At 40.0% G+C, this 13,209-nt stretch overlaps 1 protein-coding gene across 1 annotated transcript; it reads left to right on the plus strand.

Annotated features, from left to right (window-relative positions):
- Positions 1-9,194: 9,194 nt before the first annotated feature.
- LOC144543548 (FRAS1-related extracellular matrix protein 1-like) lies at positions 9,195-12,925 on the plus strand. The gene is made up of 4 exons (XM_078291733.1): positions 9,195-9,416; positions 11,668-11,762; positions 12,271-12,581; positions 12,720-12,925. Exons 1-4 carry the CDS (start codon positions 9,195-9,197, stop codon positions 12,923-12,925), a joined length of 834 nt encoding a protein of 277 aa, XP_078147859.1.
- Positions 12,926-13,209: the final 284 nt, after the last annotated feature.

Consider the following 13,209-nt stretch of genomic DNA (forward strand, 5'->3'; position numbering starts at 1 on the left):
TCTATTAAAGCAGCGATAGCCACAGACAAAGAAAAGAGCGCCACCTACAGAAACTCATCAACTGAAAATCCAAGCTCCGCCCACACTGTTTGATTGACAGGTGACCTCCGAGAAGCTGTAGTTATAGGTCAAAAGTTCAAATTTTGAAAGGCCAGAACATCACCGGCCGATTTTGATGACACTTGAAGGGATGATGCATCTTGTCACCAATTGGCCCAAGGAGTGGCTGCATCATTTGTGGGAGACAAAATGTTTACTGGTTTTAGCTTTTAGTGTGATATCAACAAAATTCTAAAAACAGACACCTTGTGAATATATAATTTTACATAAGGGCAGTTCCCATGGAATACCCCAAATTCCTTGTTCCTCCCTATATTGTTTCTCAGGCTAATGCTGCTCCCTACTGGCTTTGTGGTACCACAACTACAGTATTGCCATATTGGTCTCCCAACAATAATTCCTGTACATGACATTTGGAGAGAATTACATTTTCACAATCCTTTTCTAAATGTTGTTCTTGTGTAAAACTTTCATCTAACAAGAGCTGCCATTAATAGTAATGGCAGTAGTATTTTCTTCTTTTAATACTATTTCACAATTTTCATTCATTACACTGAAAAGGAGATTTTTTGAAGAGTCAATTTGGATTGGCACTTCCTGGAGTTGGCTTAAAATCAACAGTGTTAAACAGGAATTACACTAATAATGAGTCAAAGAATAAATTGAACTGAATTGAGTAAATTCTGATTAACACAAATAGGAGCTGGCTTGCAATTATTTTTTAATGTTAAGCAGGAATAAATCAATGTGTCAAATTTTCTCAATGTGTAAAAAACTGCTGACTGTAAATGTAAATTAATAAATCAATGAATAAATCCTGAATTTCCCTAGGGGATCAATAAAGTGAAGTCTTTTCTTATGTTATCTTAAATTGACTAGTGTTAAATTTAAACTAATAAGAGTTGAATCAACACCTGAAGTAGTGTGATTTTAACACCAGTCACAGGGCAGGACCATGCTGTACTGTATGATCACTGACATTGTGTTAAAATGAGCCACTAACTCAGTAAAACATGATAAAACATGATAGAACATGATAGTGTTGTTGCAATGACAACGCTGAACGATAGAGACCAGCATTGGACCAGAAAATACATATAGACCCTTTGAAATGATATTGGCATTTTATATATGGGGTGATACAATTAACATCACTATTACCATCAGTTGTTGACAAGGTTTCTACGATTTCTCTGTACATAAACGTCACATCTGGCCAGCTTGGGGATCATAGACAATCCAGACTTTTCCTGTCATTTTTACCGCCTTGTTTAAATCGTTCATGTGCGTTCAAGTCGTAATTCTGATCATTCCGACAGCACCCTGAAGGCAGCATAATATTTCTTTGGACTTGGCTGCAAAAACACAATCAGTCTGTCAGTGTCAGCTCAGCGTATGAAAGGTAGAATCAAAGTAAAGTTGGACTCATAAAGTATTGAACTTATGATGAACTGCTCTGCCCTAACATATAATACAGCAAATAGCACCTTGTGCACCAAATGTCAAACACTTAACAGCAACACAAGCTGTGAACTTGGTAGACAGTGAAAGTAGAAACAGGATCAATGAACTGAATCCTGGTTCATTTCTCTCATTAACTGGTAGATGTGATGAGAAATGGGATGTGATGAGAGTTCTGCTGCTGGGTAGACTAGGCTCAGCTAGGTGGGATAGGTAGACCTGTTCTGTCTTTACAACTCTGTTCTGTCTTTCCAACATGCTACTTTGTGTCCTGTGCTTTGGTTTGCTTCTCACTCTCTGTAAAGTCCATGTTGGAATTGAACAGCATATTTTCATATAACCCCACTATTGCTCATATTCTTTTTAAATTGTTGTTTATTTGATATTCTGTCTTTATGCTTTTATTCTATTGTTCTTTGCTGTATCCTATTACTATTTGTTGCTGCACTCACCCAGTTTCCCCACAGGGATCAACACAGTTTCCTCTGATCTGATGTCCTGCATTATTGTGTCATAATGTTACTGCATCAGCAACATTCTCTATTCTACACACTGAGGATAGAGCTGCACCTGAACTCTGCTGAACACTGACTGTTACCTGGAAGAAGACTGGAAGTAGACTGGATATAGACTGGTTGTAAACTGGAAGTTGACTGGTTGTAGACAGTTGTAAACGGTTTGTAAACTGTAAGTAGACTGGATATAGACTGGTTGTAAATGGTTTGTAAAGTGGAAATAGACTGGAAACAGACTGGAAACAGACTGGAAGTAGACTGGACCTGGGAGGACCATGTCATCTCCCACTGCAGAAAGCCCAGCCTCAACAAGACAATGAAACAAAGAACAAAGTGATGACCATCAGTTGGGTTTGGTACCTTCACCTCACTGAGTCTGAATGGGATCTGGCAGGTTTTCTCATCCCTTAAGCTCAGAGCAGTTTGATTCCACACCAGGTGGCTCTCTCCACACTGAAGCTGCTGTTGAATCCTTCTAATAATTACCAAAATATCTGTCTGTTATTCAGACATTTGGTGGTTTTAACAAAGTATCTCAAAGTTTCTCTACTGATACACCAGATAAGTTAGCTGTTAAGTTAGAATTAGTTTAGCTGCTAACTTTAGCCACCTTGCAAACATTGGCTAGCAACACCTACTGTTTGAGTTGGAACTAAGTGTTGTGTAGTGCATAATGATATCTGTAGGTTGAGTTTGTCTGATGATACAGCGACTTAGTGTATCTAAAGCTAGTGACAATTTGGCAAACTTCACGATAAGAGTCTTCCAAGTAGCTAACTGTACTTCCAATACTGTACTTCCAAAAATGTCAAGACTGTAGTCTTGTCAAGTCAAGTCCCAAGTCACCAGAACCCAAGTCAAGTCAAGTCTCAAGTCTTCTCTTCATGCACCAAGTCAAGTTTCAAGCAATTAACGTGATTCGAGTCCCCATTTCTGGGAGTCACCCTGTCGACTTCAAAAGCAACGCAAAACACAGAGGTGTATGTCATTCTTCCAGATGTTAGCCATTGCTCTTTCATTACATTTCGACAATGGATGTCAGCACACACCCTGATGAAAGCACTAGAGCTGAAACACCGGGTGCATAGAAATAAAAGACACCGCAAATGCTTATTTTTCTATACTTTCTCATTGCCAGTAGTCTGCCACTCTTTGGGGTGTGCGTTCAACTAGTTTTGATGGATGTCAATACTGGGGGGAAAAAGTATTGGCTGTATAAGGTGTGTGTGAAATGTATGTGTTTTTGTGTGTTTTAAAGGTCAAAGGTCATGACCTGGGTTCAGATTGCATATCAACAAAAATTAGACCCATAAATGCTGGCAATACTCTACATTTTTCTCAGTTTTCACTATTGACACAAACTGCTGTGTGGCTTTATAGAGCAGAGTAGATTATCTCTTTCTTGAGGTGTTCTTCCTTACATTACTGCTGTGCTAACCCCTTCATCTGAGCCCATTCCTGGTCAATAATGACAAAGCTGTTGCTGAAAAGTACCAGGCACTTTGGAGGAGACTTTGATCTCACACCCCGGTGTTTGTCTTTAGGTTGTTGTTTTTTTCTCCGCTCCGCTTGATTCTTGACCCGATCCCACAGCAGCAACAAGAGAGGGAAGGCATCCCCAGTCCCCTCTTCCTTCAATACACAAACCTCCTTCCCTCTCTCTCTCTCTCCCCCCCTCTCTCTCTACCTCGCTCTCTCATTTGTGGGTGGAGTTTGCCACCGAGGAGTAAGCAAGATTCTGTCAATGAGATAGTTGCTTGTTGAAAGCAGAGGAGAGCAGGGAGAGGAGAAGAGGGAGAAGGAGAAGAAGAAGCGCCAGATGTTAACAGATCAGGTAAGGGCATGTCTGCTGGGGAAAGGGCCAAATAAGGTGTCTTCATTGGATTTTATTAACTCTATCCGCACACACACACACTGTCTGTCTGTGTCTCTGCATCATCTGCTTTGTCGAAGAATGTATAGTTTTCATGGCAAATCTGCCTCTTCACATATAGACCTTCACCTTGTCTCTGTGATTTTGACTGCACTTGCATTTGGAAAGAGAACAACGGGAGATTTTTCTTTTTTGATTCTTTATGTTATTCTTTCTTTATCAGGATCCCCATTAGCTTGATGCCTGATACATGATAAGCATTCATATACATTGATATTATAGTATAAACATTGCCTGATAAGCATTTATACACATTGATATTACAGCACTGCACTTTGACCCATTTCACAGACTCTCAACTCCTCTTTTTTTTTTTTGCATTTCGGAGTTTTAAGTCTCTCTGTTGAACATTCTTGAATAGGCTGGGATGGCAGCCAAATGCTGGTCGGTCATGTTTTCAGTAGAACGCCTTCTTCTTCTTTTTTTTTCTCTCCCCCTATGGCTCCCCCTCTCGCTTTGAAAATTGCTGGCTGCCGAGGACCCTGTCATTATTAAGATCAGAAGAAGCGTCGCCGTGAGTAGAAGCGAGCGGCATTCCCAGCTGTGGTAGTGAACCCACTTGCTAAGAGATGGACACATCGCACCGCCCCCTCGCCCCCCACTCCGCCGCCGCAATGTTTTGTGTTTATCACCGGTCTGTGGTTTGACCTTTGAAAAAGATGGATTATGCTGCTGAAATTCTACTTATATTGAGGATTAGGGTTAGTTATATGTATTGAGAGCTTGGAATGATAAGGTTCTATCTGACTTTTTTTAACCACATATTCATGATTTTGGAGTGTTGTTTTATGCTTGTGTGGTGTATGGGTTAGGGTTAGGGTTAGGGGTCAAATCTTTGATGCTCAATATCTCAGAGCTGCACTCCACCCAAACAGAACCATATATACATTCCAAGCTCACCATATATACATCTTGCAATTGCAACCTAATTTGACCCTCTGAAGAGAATCATTTGGAAGTATTTACAGTCATTTTGCACGCAGGGGTCCTGGAGAGGGATCCTGGTTTTCATGTACTGCTCCAGGAACTGAGGCTCTGTCTTCTCTTACCAACACTGAAAGCCGTTTCAACTCATAACAAACCATTTAGAGCGTGTGAATGAATTTCGAGAGCGGCGGACCGCACCGTGCCTTTGCGAGATGTTACAAGACTGCCGTTTTTGTTTATTTTCGGATTAAGGAGTGCGCGTCGAACCGCCCGGCCCCCGCGAGTGTTAGTTTTCCATAGGAATGTAAATCCAGTCAGTCATTAGACCTGCTGGCTTGGACACAGAGCAGATACTGAGCCTCTTTCCTGAATGACACAAGGATGTCAACTAAGCAGAGAAAACAGCAAAGTTTCACTACCATGCCCTCACGACACGTGGAATTCATTCACAGACTTGTTTTTACCAAATAAAAAGCAACTCCGAGTGTGTTTGTTAAAGGGCACGACACAACCCGACCCAGGAAATAGGACCGCTTCCATGGATGGGCCTTGTTGACATTGTACGGTCACTGTAAGGCGAGCCTTGGCCTCAAAGACGGGCAAAAACAGGAAGAGGATTAAGGCTCACTAGTGGCCCTTTACAGTGCTCCGGGCGGCTTCACATGAGGACCTTTCCCATCACTTCCACCCACTCGTCCGCTGCGTCCCTACTGAAACTGGGACACAGATCAGTCGCCACTTGGCCGTCCAAAAGCTCCCAGGACTTTAACCAGGACAGATTACTGGGGTCTTTGTGCCGTTTTGCTGAGAATAACATTGAGAAACATCAGGGACAAGCAGTCATTTAGCATGAGACAATGCTGGATTGGGTGTTATCTGCTAAAATGTGATCTACTCTTAACTCTGGCATGCGGTTGGACTTTGGTTTGCCGCTCATTGCGCCTCTCATTGCTCACAAAGAAAATGTCACGAATGCGCGCATGTTCTCTGATAGGGAAGCTACTCGTTTTGTCATTAGTCTGATTTGATTTGGTTTATATGAGGATTTGGAATACACTTGAACATAAAGAAAGTCACTTTTTATTACTATTATGTTTATACATACAGTATTTGTACTTATATTCATATATTTAGCATGTTTCTAATTTAGTAATCCATGTTTGAGTATAAATCGTGACTGCTAGTATCATCTGTATGTAGCAATTGTAAGTAAATGCAGTACCAACTGTAATTTAATCCAGACATGTTAATAATCCATGTTAATCCCTCATATTTCCAACCAATAGTTTATGTAACATGTGTTGAAACTGACACAGCACACATTTCTAGAACCCAACAGTTCTTTACATTCTATTTCATTAGTTTTTTACTCTTTTTATTATGATGCTTATTCTCCATTTGTGTTCTTATGTTCTATTTTCCTTGCTGAATCATATTCCTTGGGCTGCTGCAGCGACCTCATTTCACATGGGGATCAATAAAGTCTGTTCCATTTTAAATTAACGACAAAGTCAGGCTTATTTCCATTGTGTGAAGATGACAAGGCAGGCTAGGGCAAACACATTCAACATTAGGTAATAGGAGAATTTAGACTTTAAAAACCCAGCGCAATCATTAAGTATAATGCATAGTGTCTGAAGGCATTTTGGCAACACCTTGGTCTCAACTTGTATAATTTATAAAGCTGCCAATCATAACCACACAGGACAAATTATATTTTGGTTGATATTTCATATGCCCTCCAGTCATAAGAGGTCAGTAGAGTTACAAATCATCACTGTCGAGTGAAAACCTTGTATCTCCAAAAAGCCTTATTTTTTGCTTGACCACCATACATTTTTGATTGTATCCAATGGGGTTTGAAAGGGTTTCATCAGACCAAGGGTGGTAGAAATGGGGGGGAGGGGGGTTTTGACCATTTGAAAATCCTGTTTGTGCAAAAAAACTCCTTGAACATGATCTTCCCAGCTTCCCACTAAACACAACCATTGTTCATAGGGACAAGCTAGAACACGTTCCCCCCAGCCCAGACCCTGATTATAAGGTGCATTTCTGTTGGAGGTGCTCTCTGTGAGGTTTGGGGCAGGTATAATAGACAAGTGTTGAAGGAATGTGGCAGAATGACGTGTGCTCCTGCTTTTCTAACACGACACATCTCTATGGCGCGTCTTCAGTGGCGTCCGAGACGAGATAACTTGAAACTGTATCGATCGGGCGATCCAGGTAATAGAACTCAGCAGCAAAACGGAAAATAGAATAGAAGCACGCAAATAGAATATAAAACAGGCAGTAAAATTAGTTACATTGTTGCTTACAGATGTTATTAACAGTGTCAATCTGTATGTAAGTGTATGACACAACCCTTTGAACGTAGTATGTTCTTATATCTGGTTTTCAGTCCAAAGTGAAGACTATGGTAACTGCTGCTGATCTGCACTAAGAGAATCATCTCTGCAGGGGTTTCTGTAGCACTATAGTATTGTATAGGCCCAGGATGGGGACTCTGACTGTATATAAACACCAAAGATCATTGGAAATAAGCATCAGCGTCTAGTGTATCATTAGCACAGAGCAAGTTTTGCCTCGGGGGAAGGCCAAGGTGCTTCCTTTCCTTGCAGCCTTTCCTTAACCCAAAGGTCAAGGGAGGGTAAGGAACCTATTTCCTGACAATCTGAACACAGAGCAAGTCCTGAAGTCTACAAAACGGTGTGGAGGTCTGGAACATGCCTGGAGCTGATTGCTGTTCTCTGTTTTGTAATTAGAAAAACAAACCTTAAATGTCTGTTGAGGGAGTTGTTGCCATAAGCCAGCAGTGCGAGTCCATAGTGGCGTATCAGTGCGTGCTTATGTTGATGCTTGTTTGTATTATTGCTAGTGCTAGTTGACAGTTAATAATGTTGTACAACCCTTGCAAAAAAAGTCACATGTGAAAACCCACATGTGAATTCAGTGCACATGTGCTTTTTGGACATGTTGGTTTTCATATGTGAACAATGGTTTTCACAATGTATTCTGACGTCACGTCAGTTTTTACTTTAGATGTGACTTTTTTTTTCCTCACGTGAACATTTTTTTTTTTCACATTTTCACCTGCCATCACATACGCCGATATTTGTTTCACATGTGAAAAACTTAAATTCACATGCAAAGAGACAATTCACAGGTGAAAATGTTATTTTCACATGGGAAATTGGAAATTTCACATGTTCACATATGCTTTGAGTTCTCATATTGGTTTGCACATGTGACTTTTTTGTAAGCTGCAGCTTCAACTGATAAAGTGTTTGACTGCTGAAGTTGTGTGTTGGTCTTGAAAATGTTTCTTGGTGATGTTGCCTGCTTGTTAACAGGTATGGTGTTTGGTTATGGACCTTTGAAGCTATGCAAGAAAATGGATATGTGGTTAAGTGGTAGGGTTTGTTCATATACAGAGTTGATATTGGCCCTTTATCAAATATCAGATATTAGCCAGTCAGTGCTGTCCACCTCTGATATGATGCAGGTTCCTCTCTATCACAGCTACAGAAAAACAGTCTGGAAAACCTGACATGACGTTGGATTTTCTTTGCAAATTTTATTTATTAATTTACTTGTTCAATAATGTTTTTTGTAAATGAACTCTTCATTTAGAGGCAGTATTGTTTTCAAGTTTCCCTACCATCGAATAGATGTGGTGGGTCACTGCCTTAAAGAGCTGCTAACCCTAAAAAATATTTAATTAGTCTGGGTTTCAGTGGAGAGTTTGAGTGTCCCATGATGGTCTAAATACTGTTTCCAAGGCTTTTCCACCCTGACAAGAATACAATTCTGTCATTTCTGACATGAAAATTGTCATATTTTGTGGTTTGGTGGAACCCTATTAAATGGAGCAGGCATCAGTAGTTCAGATCCATTGTTGTTCCAGTGAAAGAAGAGGCTCAATCCTGCTTGAATGAAACAGCAAAGAAGAAATGTGGTCATTAGAACTCCAGGAAATTCTCTGAAAATCCCACTGAAATATTTGCTTTCATCAGATCCTATAAAATGTGCTTCCATCAATCGGTGATAGTAGCAAAACTGACATTTATTTATTTATTAAATGTCACAGATTATTACTTTAACCCTTAAATTTCTTTCTCAGCTCCTGATCAACCATGTGAACCGGTAAAATCTGACGGCCGCATGCAGCAACGATCAACATCCAAAAAGATCCATCTTCATCTGAAAAGGAAAGACAAAACTCCATTGAAGCTTCTACCTAAAACTGCTGCTATACTCTTGTTTGGACCCAATACTTAAACACCCTACAGATAACAATGATGGGTTGGACGTTGCTGCCAATACTTCTGCTTGGAATGACCTGCTCAGCGCACCATTCCCTTGTAAAAGTCAATAAGGGTTTAAAGGTGAAGCGGGGTCAGTCGGCCCACCTTCAAGAGGGCGACCTGCAGTTCCATATCCCCCGTCAGAAGGATGCGTGCAAGGTGGAGGTCGTGCTAAATGAGCCCATAACTCAACGAGTGGGGAAACTCACACCTCAGGTAATGGAAAAATCCTCTTCCATTGTAAAAAAAAAACAAAAAAACCCTTGTGTTCCAGGCAATTTAGCAATAAAACCTAGTGGCATAGTTTGAAGCTATGCATTATGTTTCCACAACAACATGTCAGGAACGGTGTAATATATCATTTGTTTTGTGTTAAGCAGGAGGATGTCAGTGTGTTTCAATTCATTTTTCATCAAGAACTTTCATTAAATGTATAAAAATATGTTCAACTAAAAGTAATTTCTGCCCTTCTGGCCTCAAGCCCAATATAATTGTATGTTTCAATACATGAGATGTGGAATTGTGGTTTTATAAGGCGCATAGATAATGTCAAGTAAGAAAGCAACATGAACCAGTGAGTTTTTGGTTCTATCTTTATCACAGAGTGAGGGATCACATGAGAAAAAGTCTTACAAGAGTGTTTAGCATTAAAAACGCAGAACACTGATATTTTTTCTGGAGAAGTCAATAGTTGACATAAAGGTAGACCATGCTGATCCAATGTGGTTCCTACACACATCTGGAAAGCGTGGAAATATGTGGAAAACAATCATGATCATTTCCGAGTCTTGAAACGTGTTGAAAAATCATACAAAAAATAAGAGGAAGTCTGGTGAAATATGGGGAAGAGAGAAGAAAAATAATAGATGAATCTGACAGAGCTGTAAAAGAATGTGGAGTCGTGCTTCACCACCATCATTACTCTGTGTCCTGCAGGGAGAATCACTGTGACAACTTCAAAGCTAATTTGAACTTTCAGCTGTCATTCATATAATGCTAGAAAACTACCATCCTTGTCTTAAAGGTCTTCAAAAAATTGTATTTAAAGGACTACAGTCACCAACATCTAACAAGAGGATCAGCACCAAAATCATCTGTCTCTGGTAGACAGCTCTGTCAGGTGCACATGTGAATGATTTAGCATACAGTATGTTAAGTAGGCTAATACAAAAGTACATTTTAAAAAAGGCACAGAAAGTACATTTTGGTGCCAATCCTCTTGTTACATATTGAATAAAGTGACCAATGGACCAAACTCCCAAAAACTTGGAGTTGTCCTCAAAAAAACCTTTTACCACACACCATTTTGAATGAATGGATATCACTGCAGTAATAAGATAGTGTCTTCATAAGGGTGCAATGGTGATAAAAAAGCAAGGCAGTCTAGCTTTAACATGTAGAAAAGAAAGGAATTTTGAGGAGTAAATGTGGAGGGACGTTCTCTATACTCCCTTCCTTTGTGTTCCAGGTAGACCGGCTGTCTCCTCTGTAATGACTTGGTGCTGACAGATACAGTCAACTGCTGAATGGCCCAGATGATTGTTACTTGAATCATTTTATACGCTTAGCGTTGCACTCGAGACCTTAGGATTCAACTTGAAACATTTACTTTGCTACAAGTAAACCCACATGGCACCTAAGCCTTTCAGTTACCTGTGGCACATACAGTATGTATGGGTGACACTGACTTTAGCCATTCATTTACATTGTAAAGTCAACTTAGTTAAGTGATGAGAACATAGACACCAAAATCATCCATGTGTCCCTAGTAGATCATTTGCTCCAGTGCTCCATGCTAACAATGAGTGTAGTAATGAATTATAGTAGTTATCCATGCTAACGCTTTAGCATACACTATGTTGAGTGATAGTGACAAGAAACTGGAAACTCTCTAAAGCTAAATGGTAAGTAATCTTAAATGTTATGCAGCAGACTTGTATAGGAGATTGGTAACATTTAAAGGTAATATGATACAAAAACAACATACTGTTTTGAACTAGTAGGGACTACTTTACCTGTTTCCATTGGAAATTGAGGTGGTGGGTGATGGGAGACTAAAAATCACTACACAGTGGATGAATACGTGGTCGCACACCTGAAATAGTTCCAAAAGTAAACCTGGCTACGTTATAGATATTTCATTTTTAGTATTTATTAATCTACAATGTCAATGCTTTATTATATCTATGTATGTAATAAAAAAAAAACACACAAACAACTTTTTATTACTAAAAGGTCAGTCTTTGGATTATGCTAGTATATGAATATGCTATAATGGCCTACTATCACTCAACATAGTGTATGCTAAAGTGTTAGCATGGATGACTGGAGCAAATGATCTCAATGTATTCATTTAACAGACAAGTAGGCTAGATTGAGGTAAAGAATGCCCAGGTAAATTCTACATGTGCTGATTTACTTATTACAGTTGATGATAATGATGTACCCCATCCCATTACATGTTTAGGTCTTTGACTGCCATTACCTGGCTGATGAGGTGAAGTATGTCCATAACGGCTGTCCAATACTAAAGGAGGACACTGTCAAGCTTCGACTGTACAGGTACAGCAACTGAATATCCTTAGTACAACACTGTTGCAAATGAATCTCAATTAGAAGTCCTTCCATAAATTGAACAAATTCTCCAGTTAGTTTTCCTTTATGAGACTGTGCCCATATTCTTTGCATTTAAGGGAACTTATGGCTAATTGTTGTATAATTTTCAAGATAAGGTTAAACTTTAATGATCCCTGTTGGGTTCATTGTAGCAGCAAATAGTAGGATACAGCAAAAAAAAAAAAAAGAAGAATAAGAATACATAAACAAATGCAACTGACAATTTAAACATGAACATGTGTATGAGTATGAAAAAATATTGATTACAGTATTATGAAGGTGCGCAAAATAGCAGTAGAACATACTGAGACAAAGAAAACAAAAGAATGAGAAATGTGTATGTTTTTCTGGGGAGGCTGTTTCAGGAAATTTTTTGAAAATAATTTTTGACTGACTTGACATGATCGATATTTGCTGGTCTGGCAATGTGATAGTCTTATGGGTTTTTGACCAGGTTCACCGAGACAGAGACGTACATGGAGGTGTTTTCTCTCCACGTGGACATTATGAAACCTGAATGCAGCATCATCAAGCTGGGGCCCAAATTCCTGGAGGTTCCCGACTTCTACGGCCTCTCTGACGCTGTGGACGGTAACGTGGTGTCCTTCCACTATGAGAGGAGGTCCAGCCTGGAGTGTAGCGTCCGTCTCGGCGGCCATGACACCCACCTCCCAGCCCACGGCCAGCTGGTCACCGGAGAACCAGACAAAGCCACCATCAGAGGGGACGAGCCAGAGAGCTTCATCCCCCTACGCCAGCAGCTAGGTGACGTATAGTATTATGTGTCATCAATCTGTGATGTTCAGTGCATTCCAGGAGTTCTTTTGTCTACTTCTGCTTCAGTTAGTCATTTCCTACATTTCCCAGAATGCCTTTTGACAGTATGGTTGTCTTATTATTCAGATAATAAAGCCAGAGCGATGTGTAAAACTGAAGACTGCCTGAAGGGTCTGAAGCTAGTGAAGGTCACCAAAATTTCCTGTGATGACTTCCTGGTGATGGGGCTGAGGTATCAGCACATAGACCCTCCATCTCCAGACATAGACTACATCGCAATCAGACTGGACCTCAAGGACACCAGGAGTGGCAGCATATATCAGGTATTTTGATTTTAATACTGGTTAACAATTCTGTATATTCCTTTGTTCCGTTGTGATGTTTTGTGCTAGCTCTATGAATCCACTCATGTAGCTATTTCAAGCCAAATTACAAATTAGGGTTAGACCAATACATCGGGCCGATATTGGCCTTTTATTAAACATTGAACAATTGTCATTTTGGGCATGAAAATGGCCAAATTTAAAGGTACCGAATATCGGCACAAAATATTGGAGAGTTGGGTCGTGAACTGCTGTAATGATGTTAAGATCAAGCTCTTTATCTAGCTTGCCTA

Source organism: Centroberyx gerrardi, chromosome 23 (assembly GCF_048128805.1).
Source record: "Centroberyx gerrardi isolate f3 chromosome 23, fCenGer3.hap1.cur.20231027, whole genome shotgun sequence".
NCBI classification, from domain to species: Eukaryota; Metazoa; Chordata; class Actinopteri; order Beryciformes; family Berycidae; genus Centroberyx; species Centroberyx gerrardi.